Source organism: Pipistrellus kuhlii, unplaced genomic scaffold (assembly GCF_014108245.1).
Source record: "Pipistrellus kuhlii isolate mPipKuh1 unplaced genomic scaffold, mPipKuh1.p scaffold_m20_p_3, whole genome shotgun sequence".
NCBI lineage: Eukaryota > Metazoa > Chordata > Mammalia > Chiroptera > Vespertilionidae > Pipistrellus > Pipistrellus kuhlii.
This window is the reverse complement of record NW_023425529.1, coordinates 31,260,348-31,272,914: the sequence shown is the minus strand read 5'-3', so window position 1 is coordinate 31,272,914 and position 12,567 is coordinate 31,260,348. Positions and strand designations below refer to the sequence as shown.

The window sequence follows — 12,567 nt, the reverse complement described above, 5'->3', positions numbered from 1 at the left end:
ATTGTCTAGTTGCTTGACCAGTGGGTCAAATATTCATCATAGCGTAGCTGGATTTCTGAAGACTAGGAGTACAGCCATTAGTTATTAATAACAGCTAAAATGTGATAGCGCTTTTATGTATGACTCACATGTATTTAGTAATTTAACATTCACAATAAGCATATAAGAAAGTCATGGTCACTGTCTCCTTTTATAGTTGGAAAAACTGAGAATCAGAGGTTATGACTTTGCTCAAGATCACACAGAGGATAAGAAATGGATAAGACCTTATTCTTCAGGTTTTTTAAGCAGATTTTTAAAAGCATATAGTTTCTTAACAGATCCTCATTACTTTATGCATCTGGTCAGTTGCCTTCTCACTAATGAAAATAGCAAGGAGTATTAAACTATACACATTCACATACATACACACACACAGGTACCTAGCTTTGTAATTAAACACTTTGTAAAGGCAGCACTTATAGCATTTAGTTATATTTAAGATGATTACTCTTAAAAAGCAAGACTCTGGTGAACATGCCTTTGATGCAAAACAACAAACAAAATGTTAAAAAAGATACCTCACAAGTATAAATTAATAGGATGCAGGTTATTTAGGCACAAAAAAGTATTCGAGAATTAAGTAATTCTCTTCAAAGGTTGAAGAACTTTCATATGGAAAAAAGAAGAGAAAGGCTTTCTAATAATTAAAACTATCCCCTAGTGAAATAGAAATACTTAAAAGAGTAATGAGCACCCTGCAAGATTTCAAGCATAGACCAAATAATCAGGTCAGTGATATTCTAGGGTTAAGCTGGTTAGGAAACTAAGATCCTATGAGTATTAAAAAGTAATATTAATAAAAAATAAAAAATCCTTACAACTCCATTTATAGTGAAAAGGGCCAAAAAGCACCAATTTCTTGCAGGTCAAGGCCAAGGGGAAGTGATTCACTATAATAGAAATCTCCCGGATTCCCTGCAGGTGACTCAGTCTCAAGTCTAAACATTAGCGCTGCAAGGAAATTACACATTTCCGTTTCCTGTACTTTAGACTCCTCTGCTTTAAAAATTAATAGAAATAAATGGAACCCCTGTGAGCCAGAAGTGGCTGTGGGTTTTCTTAACCATTTAGATGGTCACGTACACAGAAAGTGGTTTTCACAATTATGTCGTGGTAAAGGCGGATTCTTTTTGATTTCCAACCTGAAGGTATTTCTTATATCTTTAGAGCTATAAAGCCGCCGTGGAACTAAATCCAGATCAAGCGCAGGCCTGGATGAACATGGGTGGAATCCAGCACATCAAGGTAGGAGAAGAATCCACTTCCCGGTGAACCGGCTTTTCCAAGATGTTTTCTCTTTCTGTCTTTCTTCTCTCATAAAAGATTGAGAAACTATTACTAATTTTGCTCCCTGAATTATTTAAATACCCCAAACATAATTGTTTAAAAGTAAAAATTAGCACAGTTTATTCTCACTTTGTATTCTAGATAGTCAATATCAGGAAGCCATTTAAAGAGTAAATCTATATAAATTAGGTTCCATGGTTTTGTTTATCGCAAAGAAAATCATATGCACTTGAGACGTATCATGATGGAACAGGTAAAACTGCATATGTGAGCTAACAACCTCATTGGAGTTTAGTGTAGTTTATCTTCCTGCAGTTTAAGTCGCTGTCTAGAGCAAGTGTTACTTTAAATATTACGTTATTGTTTCTTATACCTAATGTATCTTTTATTCTTTAACCTTTTACTGAAAAACCAGGTTGCTTGTTTGTGGTTGTTTTGTTTTGTGAATTATTGAAAATGACCCTTTGGGAGATCATGTCTGTAATTAATAAAATCGGAGATAGATTCATTCGCCCATTCATTTGAGAGGCATTTATAGAGTATCCTTTGTGCCAAGTACTCTTCCAGGCACTAGGAATACAACAATGAATAAAATAAGAAAAAATCCTGCCCTCTTAGAGTGAACATTCCAGTAAGTAAATAAACACATAAATACATATTTATACACATAAAATATATCAGTTGGTAATAAGTGCTATGGAGAGAAAGAAGATAGGAATGTCAGGGGGTAAAGATTCAAATTTTGAATTATAGTGGTTAGGGAAGGCCTCAGTTAAAAAGAAAGTAATATTTGAGCAGAGACCAGAAGAGAAGAAACCATGTAGCAACAATAAAGAATGATCATGTGCAAAGGTCCTGAGGTACAAGTGTGCTTGCTGTATTTGAGGAGGAAAGTGAGAGAAAATGGTAGGAGCTGGGATCAGAGGAGTCAGGGTCTAATCATGCAGAGTCTTGAAGGGGATTATAGGGGCTTTAGCTTTTATGCCAAATGAGTTAGGCTCCTTGGGGGACTTTGAGAAATACCATGGGCTGACATGACTTTAAGGATCACTCTTGTTTAGCTAACTTATTTTCAGACCTCCATCAGTGACTCTGTGGCTAATTTAATAGAAGGACATTAGTGGTGAATCCAAGCATGACATTTATCAGGACCGCGTAACCACAGTTTTTATCTTAATAATGACCTAGGTTGTCTGGCAACATCTAGTTAGGAAACATAGAATGAGTTTACTTTTAAAATAGTAACATAATAATAATACTTAAATCGTATATTAAATAGTTGAATTTTCAAGTAATGTGCTCCCTATGTTTTTAGATGCAGTGCATCTGCATTTAAAGTAACAGGTTTAATTATTAATTAGAAAAAGTAAAACTATATACTGAAGAGTGTCTAAAAAGTCTATAAATACAAAGATGATAGTACATTTATTATACCTTCTTAGATTAACAAGTGAACCTGTTACTTTAAATTTTGAAGTATTGCCCCTTGAAAAGGTGTCTGGGAGTTAAATAAGGATATATTGAGTGTGCTTTTTAAATATAGTAAACACACTGATAAAAAGTTAATATATCCTGTTTTTCATTTTTGGTAACATTGTGTATTAGTTGAACAATATAAAGTTGCTATGTTTATGGTTTAAAAATGGTCTAATATCAGTGAGTCATGTATTTATATATAGACCAGGCACATGACTTAAATGTGGTCATTTTCAATTTTTTTTGTTTAGTTGGCATTCATTATTATGTTAGTTTCAAGTACACAATATAATGATTTGACATTTATTTACCTTACAATGTGGTCACCACACTAAGACTAACAAACACTGGACTTAACCACTATGCAAAGTTGTCAAAATATTGCTGGCTATATTTCCCTGGGATGTGGTCATTTTGAAGTCACCGTTAGAATGCAGGATTATCATTACGAGGCCTTCAGCAGCACTCACTCACTTTCTGTGTGTTGCATTGCCGGGTAGCATGTGCGTCAGGCTGTGTGGTCCCATACCTCAACCTCACTCCTTGCCTGAGCCTGGTGAAGCTTAGAAACGAATAAGGGCTTCAGTAGGGTGGGAGTTGGAATAAGGCTTTGCAAGGAGGTGACAGAGAGGTGGGATGAAAGGAGTTGTATCTTGCTCATACTACTTGGTAATAAAAAAAAAATGATGTTGTTTTGAAGTTTTATATAGGATGAATGGCAAAGCCAAAAAAGCTACCATATGATACGTTCTTTATAATCAACGAGTTGTATCAACAGGGCCATATCATAAAGTCCTACATTCAATCCTGCCTTAGGACATTAATGCATTTTCTAAATATATTTTATTGATTTTGTACAGAGAGGAAGGGAGAGAGATAGAGAGTTAGAAACATCGATGAGAGAGAGTCATCGATCAGCTGCCTCTTGCACACCCCTTACTGGGGATATGCCCGCAACCAAGGTACATGCCCTTGACCGGAATCGAACCCAGGACCTTTCAGTCCCCAAGCCGACGCTCTATCCATTGATCCAAACCGGTTTAGGCATTAATGCATTTTCCAGATGGCACTGTTCAATGGAACTTTCTGCAGTGATGGGAATGTCCCATGTCCAAGCAGAGCTACTAGCCAGCTACATGTGGCTGGATTTCAAATCCAGGATTTGAAATGTTGGTGCAAGTGAGCAACTGAATTCTTATCCCATATAATAAAAGGCTAATATGCAAATCAACTGAAGGGGGGGGGAGGCGGGGGGGAGGCGGGGGGGAGAGAACAACGGGTCTCTATGATGTGCACTGACTATCAGGGGGCAGACGCTCAATACAGGAGTTGCTCCCTGGTGTGCTGCCACGGAGGAGGTGGTGAGAGGGGGGTGCCACTAAGCCAGAGCCAGGCTCACAGCTGGCTAGCCTAGTGGCGGTGGCAGCATGGTGGCAGTGCTAAGGACCCCTCGGAGGGTGTCCGGCTGCGAGAGGGCACAGGCCGGGCTGAGGGAGACAGCTGGTGAACAAAGAAGGCGATGCCAGGGCACCAGGCCGAGACCTACATTCAGAGAAATGTCTTCGAAGACAATTTCAAAATCAACTGCAGTAGAAACATACTTTGAGGCCACTTGCAGAGCCACAAGTTCAGTTGTTTGCATGTGTGAGCTAAGCTTAGTAAATGGCAGAAGACACTTGGAAGATAAATGTTTGAGTTAAAAAAAATAATGTAGTAAATCCAGGTTCTCATTTGTTCGGAATTCTTTCTAGCCTCCTATCAGCATCAGTATTAATAATCAGAAATATCTTCATTGGGTGCATGCCAGACCCTGGGTTCCCAGTGTACAACTTCCTGTTCGGTCATTTCCACCCTCCTTTTCACAGATCTGCCAAGTGAATGCCGCAGGAAACAGACAGTGTTTACACAGAGCCTGGAGAGTCACTGCGTTATAACAATAATGATGGCATCAGAGTGCTCACTGTGTGTTAGGCTGTGCCTAAGCTCTTGACACATATTAATTCATTTGGAAGATGGATTAGCATCCAGCAAATATTAGTTGCTATTGTGTACATAAAGGATACTTTCACACCAAGAGAATACTACTTTAAATTGTGATGGAAATTTAGAGAGAGACCGGTTTTCATCCACACTGAGCTGTAACTAAATTAAATAGAGCAAATATATATATTTTTGGAATGGAAAGATCTCTAGCATTCTTAGTGCACAGTGAGTAGCAGAAAGGGGGCTGGAAAGGTTAATGCTTGTGACTGACTCACCAGGGACCATCTGGAACCAGGTATGCACGGTTGCCCGTTAGATGGGGCCGCCAGAGGACAGAGACAGGTGTCTCCAGCAGGTCAGGAATCATATACCTGCTCTCCTCCTTGAAAAGTATCCAGCAGGTGCATATTGTCACACACCTAGAATATTGGATAAATGTGACTCCTTATACGTACCAGTTCTTTTCATTTTATAAAAATCTTGCATTTGCATTAAAGGCTATATTATCAAAGGGCTGTATTGATTGCTTTTTGTTTGTTTAATCTAAAGATTAAAATAACTCCTACCACTAAGGAGGCATTATAGATTTCTAAACTATTTACTTTTGTATTATTATTCTAAAAGTTTCAAAACCATTTCCCCACATATGCACTTCTCTCGCTCTATCTCTCCCCCTCTCCTGTCCCTCTGTTCTCTCTCTCTCTCTCTCTCTTTCTCTCTCTTTCTCTCTCTTTCTCTCTCTTTCTCTCTGTTCTCTCTCTCTCTCTCTCTCTCTCTCTCTCTCTCTCTCTCCTTCTCTCTCTCTCTCCCCCCCTCCCTCCCTCCCTCCCTCCCTCCCTCTCTCTCCCCCTTTATTTCTTCTGCCATGGCTCCATTTGATTCCAGAGGAGGAACAGTACTAACTCTATGAAATGCCAGCCTCATACCCTGCATTAGTGGAATTGAAAATCTGTTTTCTGCCATTTACCCTATGGTGTAGGTTCTATCTTTCACATTCTCCAGCTGGCTTGGTACTTAAAACAAATGGATTCTCCAGAAGCACCAGCAGAGAAGGATACAATTACCCATGCACACAGGTTTCCTTAGTGAGGACATTCCTGTTCAGCTGGGCAGGAAGGGCTGTTTCCGAGTCTCCCCCATCTTCCTACAGAACGTTCTGAGGGATCAGAGTATTCTCTTTCTCAACAGGGAAACTACGTGTCTGCAAGAGCTTATTATGAGCGAGCCTTACTGCTGGTTCCAGACAGCAAACTGCTGCAGGAGAATCTGGCCAAATTGGATCGCCTAGAAAAGCGATTACAAGAAGTTCGGGAAAAGGATCAAACATAGCAGCATTGGATGCACCTGGACGGACGGTGGCTGGTGCCTCTGGAGGAGGAAGAAGTGATGGAGGCCTTGCTGTCACGTCAGCAGGACAGCCAACGGAGCTTTCCTCTCACTCCCAGGCCAGGGGGCACATTTGGAGACCCTCACTGGTAACCCTGTGTATGGGACTTGCATCTCCATGAAAAAAAAAAAAAGATAAAAAAGAACAAGCAAGAGCAAGGAGGCCCGAGAGGGAAGTAATACAACAACGTTTTACAGATTGTTTTTGGGGGTTTTTGCTTTAACTCCGAATGTCCCTCCATATATTTCTCCGCTTTTGCAACCCAGAGATCTGGTTCTCTCTCTTAGGCTAGCTAAGCTTTGATGTCCCAGTAATACAGAAATTGGAAATGCTATGAAGTTAGATCTTTGCTTTTTAATGGGATATTTCAAAGAGGATAATGTCTCTGAGATAAGCCATTTGGGACATTCTACCAAGAGGTGGCTCATTTAATTCTTCAGCACCAGGAAGGAATATCAAATAATTTTTTGTATAACCTTCCAAAATATGTGGAGAAAGGGGCTGTTGTTAAGTGAGCTTGATCTAATATTCCCCTAAGGGTATTGCTAGAGCCCTACGGAATAGTAAGTTAAATTCCACTCTGAAGCAAGTTTTTTCTATGGCCTAACATATAAAAAAGGAAGCTTCTGGAATTATGTATGGATATTCTTACCCCTCGGGGAAAATCAAGAATCTTGGTCCCCCTAATTCTTTATGGGAAATTTAAACTTTATTGCAAGTAGAGTAGTAGTTCTGCTCTAAGATTTCAAAAGTACTTTTAAAATCATAAATGTTTCTGCCACCACATATATTATTATTTTGGTGAAGGAAAAAATAGTATATTCTACTTGAGAATTATTAAAGATGTTAACTGAGAGAAATGTTCTACTTTATTATTTTAACATTTAGACATCATGAGATTTATTATTTTTGAAAAAAATATATCTAGCCACCTAGGAATCTTTACAGTATATATCACGGAAATCATCATAAACTATGGACTAAATGGAAAGAGACCTTTATTATTTTGTCTTCTTAGGCTGAATGAGAATTCTGTGCTTAAAATGTGAGTGATGTAAACCCAGAATTCTTGGTTCTGTATTTGTAATTTTGGAGAATTCATAGAGAAGGCTCAAAAAAATCTAGGAAAAAATTCTAAATTCATAATATAAAAAATATATATATTTATATTTTAAAATAAGGAAGGCAAAGTTGAACTTATCAATTGACATTTATTTTTTAGTGTTATTTATTTCATAACTTATAAAATATTTAATATATATATATACACACACAATTTTTTTTCATTGTACATAGTTGTTTTAATAACAGCTTTTAAGACCAATCATACAAGCATTATAAATCTAAATTACAAAGCAGTTAAGTTTTAATAGCACCTCAAAAAAGTTGCATTGATTATTCATTTGCTAAAGTTAAAGAAATGGGGCTCAGCCTCTTCAGGGTTTGGGTAGTAGGATATTTTGGTACATATTTTGAAACTGGAATACCTGGTTTTAATTTGGTCATCATCATAAAAAATAAAAATAAAAAACCTCTGGGCAGTGCTATTTACAGTGCTGAGCCAGGTTCCATGGAGATACAGTAGTTTGAAGGCACACATATTTCCCATGCTTAGGCCAGGGTATGGAAAAGCAAAACAAAACAAAAATTAATAAATAAAACAACAACAAAAAAAACCACCAAACTCTTCTGCTCGTTTTCACCCCAGTATCAGAGAGCAGAGACCCTGTATGTTTTTTTTTGTTGTTGTTGTTTTGTTTTGTTTTGTTTTGTTTTTGTGTGGTTTTTTGTTTTTGTTTTTGTTTTGGCAGGAGTCAGTAGGGAGAGGGAAGGTCAAGGTAAATCTAGATAAAAGGGGGGGTGGAAACTTTTTTAGAAAGTGATGGTACAAGAAATATTTTAAATGCAAAGGATTACAGAAATTGCATTAGCATATATCTGTGTGCATCAATAATCCAATAATGTTTATATTACCATTCTGATTGTTTTTAATACCCTTTTAATGTTGTATATCAAAAAAGTTCCAAAAAAGGTTTCACAGTACATTTGAAAAATATACTATTATTATACTTGCCCCTAAAATTAATATTATGAAGCTCTGCCTAAAACTAATATCTAGGGCTTTAATCACAACTTTTTAGAATGATCTGTAACCAAAACTCACACCTATAATAGAAAGTTAATGGGCAAGACTGAGCCCCAATTTTTGAAAAACAATTATGCCTTACTTGTTGAAGTGCTGGGAAAGCTATGAGAGTACATTTGTTGGATTAATTGAAATAGCAATTACAGCCTAAAGTTCTCGGGCGGTGGGGGTTGGGGATGTTGGGGGTGTTGGGAAGGGTCACATGGCCTTCAGGAGACTTTTTCTGTCTTCTTTTGGGTGCTTCCCCACCCCAACTCCATGTCTGTTTTTGTTTTTGCTTTTGTTTTTGTTTTTCTCTCTCTCTCCCTACCTCCCCCCACCACCTTTCTCATTCTGTGCACATTAAAATTTAGCACTGTTACATTAGGTATTTTGTCCTGAGTTAATACCTTCACTGAGATGTGGCCAATGAAATAATTCTCATAGTTGAAATGGTGCCTATAAGAAAATAAATCACATTATTTTTTCAAGGATATTAACTATATTTTTAACTATTTTTGTTTGGTCCTTGTAACATGAAATAACATGTGGAATCCATGCTTATCACAATAAAAGCTGAGTGCCCTGGCTAGTCATGGAGGTGCATCCAGGTTGCCCTTCAGGAAGCATGATCGGCATGTGAGTTGATAGCCCCTTTCTGCGATGGAATGAGCCTGCTTCGTGGATGTGCAGTCTACACAGTCCCTCAGGGTCCTATACCCAGGAGCACCTTATGCTTGGTTGAATTGCCTGATTGAAATTCTTAATAATTTTGAGCAGGAGTCCTGCGATTGTATTTTGTCCTAGGACCTTACATATGTCGCAGGTGCTGGGTAGGAGACAGTGGCTAAGGAGTTGCTTTAGTCTGGCTGAACACTTGATCCAATGACCAGAGTTTCATTTGTTACTGTTACTCTCAGCATCATTTGTTATTTTTCTTAGCTACATTAAAGTTCCTTGTATACAGATATATGCTAATCCTGCTGCCAGTCTGTCAAATCTGTCCTTCAATCCTACCCAGAACCCATTCTCTTTGCCTTCAAAATCCCCACAGGCGGCAGGCCTTTAACATGTCCTTTGTTTGACACAGGAGCCATGAGAATGGCTTTGCAAAATTATTCAGGATTTTTAAAACGATTCAGTTCTTTTCCGTTTGTTAATGGCATTCATAAGACATGGCTCAGTGATGTAACAAAGTTGAACTAAACCAAAGATTTAAATTCCTTGGAGGAAACTTTATTTTAGAAACTCGTGACTCTATTATGCAGTTAGACCATAGGCTAACAACGTCAATGGGAGTTTATGACTTTTACAAAAGAGATGTTTATAATATTTCACAAAAGAGATGTTTATAATCTTTCTCAGTTTTAACTTTTAAGTCTAGACTAAAGTGAGCCAAAGAATCCTAAAGAAGGATTGATTTGTGGCACAATTGGTGGTTGAGGTTACCATTCTAAGATTGACAAACCAGGTGGGTTGGTGAGGTGGTTTTACACTTGTGGCAATTGAGCTATAATTCGACATGTATTTACAGAGTTCTTAATTCTAAGATGGACAGGAATTGCCTTGCCATTTACATGTACCCAGACGTGCTGAGTATATAAAACTCATATTTTTTTATGACTCAAAGAAGGTGTCCATGATATAGAGTTTATGCCTAGACCCTATAATTCTCTTTCTTTGGGTTAATTATACACATGTCAGCTTTTATTAATTATTTCTTAATTGTACTCGTTAGAATCAGTTTAAAAAAAATTTTGCTCTGATTTGTGATAGATTTGTACCTTAGATTAATAACTCTTTGGGGTATTAATAACAATAATCAAAGAAAATATAGTTACAGGTAGTTTGTTTTCTATTTTTACCCTGATTTCCACATCACATTTACTTGGGTTAAACTGTATGTTGGTATTTTCTAGTAATAGCAAAACTTATCTATTTTTAGCCATCTTTTAGCATTTAAAGAGAGAAAATATCTATAGGTTAATATTATAACTTTTTAAATTATTCTTGAAGTTTTCTATGTAAAAGAACAATATGTTAAAACACTTCTTCCAAAAGTAGCATTTTTTCATTATTTTTTAGTAATCGTGTAACTTCAAGAGAAGAAATAAAATAACTGCAATCAAAGGTATGGCTTAATATCAATGAAGAAAATTCACAACAGAATTGATGGTATTCCTATCTTTCATTGTCTTGTATAAAATGTTCCATTATTATTACCAAGGGTCCTTGCAATTAAAACCTTAGGATATGTAACTCATAAAATTAGCACCTATCACATATACAACCATTATTAATTTGCAAGTTTAGGTCACCATTTACCCCAAACTGGAAAGGTGTCTATATCCAGAAATCCAGAAGTTTCTTCCCATGCTCAGTGGTGCCTGTGGTGAATATGGTATCACATTTGGAAGTCTCAATGTGCATAATATCCTCCTGAGGTCATCATGCTGGTCTGTAAGGATGCACCAAGTCAGGAATCCAGAGGTCTGGGTTCCTCGTCCCTCCTCTGCCACTGAGGAGCCATCTCACCCTGGGCAGGTTATCAGTGTCTCAGTCATGTTTCTCACACATTTAAGAACTGGTTCTAAGAAACTATTAAGCTTTTATGAGTCTCCTGACCCAGATTGAAAGCCCTCTACATCAGAAGACATAATTGATAAGTGTTGCCCTTTGTTTTAGAAATTCTTAAGATAATCACTACAACAGAACACATATACAAACAACCTCAAAAGTGATTGGACTGCCCAAATGCTTTTCCATGGCAGAGAAGCCTCTTATTTTACATCCTGGACACATAAAAATTAGTGATTTTGTTATGTTTCTGGAGGGGAGAAAAAGATGTTTAAAAATGTCCTCCTCAGAAATTAAAATATCTGTAGAAGCCATGGCTTGCTTTTATGATGTGGCTATCAGTTGACTTGCTGTAATTCACACCAATGCCTCCTTTTTTCAGGGAAAAATGACTTGCATCATGTTCTTTGTTCATAATGCTTTTATTTCCTACTTTGATCAGTTGTATATAAGTATACATTTTTGTTATGTTTGCTGTGCCAGTTAGGAATATATCTCCCATGTAAGTCTGATTATGTACACTTTGCCTAGGTCTTTCCAAAATAAAATTTATGTAAATGTCTATTTTATATAAAATATGATGAAAATAATTGTCTTGTTTCAATCTCTGAAGCGTTCCATGATCAGTACCTATTGAAACCCATTAACTAGTCGGTGTCTCCTTTAAAAGTGAATAAGACCACCTTCTGTCCTTCCTCATTTATTCATTCATTGCATTGCATTGCTTTGTTCTGTGTGCTCTTAAGTCTGCTCTCTTTCCCATACGCCACAATGACTATATCCACACTTACTCTTTATACATCTCCTTCCTCATTTTGCTGAGTAGATAGATGCCTTCAGAGAGTAAATACAAGGTAGAAAACAGGAACTCTCTCAGCATCCTGCAATCCATCTACAAACTTACCTGCACCCAATACTTCCTTCTCTTCTGTTGCTGCAGTTGAACAAAAGGGCCCTATTTTGCCTCTTGTAGAACTTCATTCTATTCCTGAATCTCTTTTTCATCTTTAACTTGTTCCTTTTGCTGGTTCTTGTCCATGTTCTTCCATTTTACTGACTTATTAGAGGCCCAGTGCACGAATTCATGCACGGGTGGAGTCCCTCAGCCTGGCGGGGTCTTGCCCAGTCCTGATCAGGGCTGATTGATTGGACTGGCCGGCCAGCCGAGAGGTGGGGGTGGGGGAGTGTGGACCATGGGAAGCTGGCTGTGGGAGCGCACTGACCACCAGGGGGCAGCTCCTGTGTTGAGCCATCTGCCCCCTGGTGATCAGTGCATGCCATAGTGACCAGTCATAAGGGTCACTTGGGCTTTTATAGAGAGAGATTTTTAATTTCTTTATTATTGAAAGTATTAGAGATATCCCTCGCCCCCACCATTGACCCCTTCTAGACTACACCTGCCCACCCCAACCCCAATCCCCCTCCTCCCCAGGCCTTCACCACACTATTGTGAGTGTCTATGGGCTATGCATATATGAACATAAATTCCTTAATCTCTTCTCACCCACCCACTAACCCCCCTTCTGACACATATACAGGTAACCACCATCAAAATCATTTGAGGAAAAAAGCCTTTATTTCTCTTCATCACTTGCTGCTACAACATATATTTCTGTCATTCACAGCCAAACTATTTGAATGAATTTTTTCACCCATTTTTTCTACTTCATCGTTCAAATTCTGCATCATA

General features: G+C 37.9%; 1 protein-coding gene across 1 annotated transcript in view; it reads left to right on the top strand.

The window, feature by feature from the left end:
- TMTC1 (transmembrane O-mannosyltransferase targeting cadherins 1) overlaps window positions 1–11,467 on the top strand; it is a 226,651-nt gene extending 215,184 nt beyond the window's left edge. The window contains exons 19-20 of the mRNA XM_036456258.2: window positions 1,210–1,287; window positions 5,977–11,467. Of these exons, the coding sequence (XP_036312151.1) occupies window positions 1,210–1,287; window positions 5,977–6,117 (219 nt within the window). The 3' untranslated portion in view covers window positions 6,118–11,467. The remainder of the gene's footprint in view (window positions 1–1,209; window positions 1,288–5,976) is intronic.
- The last annotated feature ends 1,100 nt before the right edge of the window (window positions 11,468–12,567 follow it).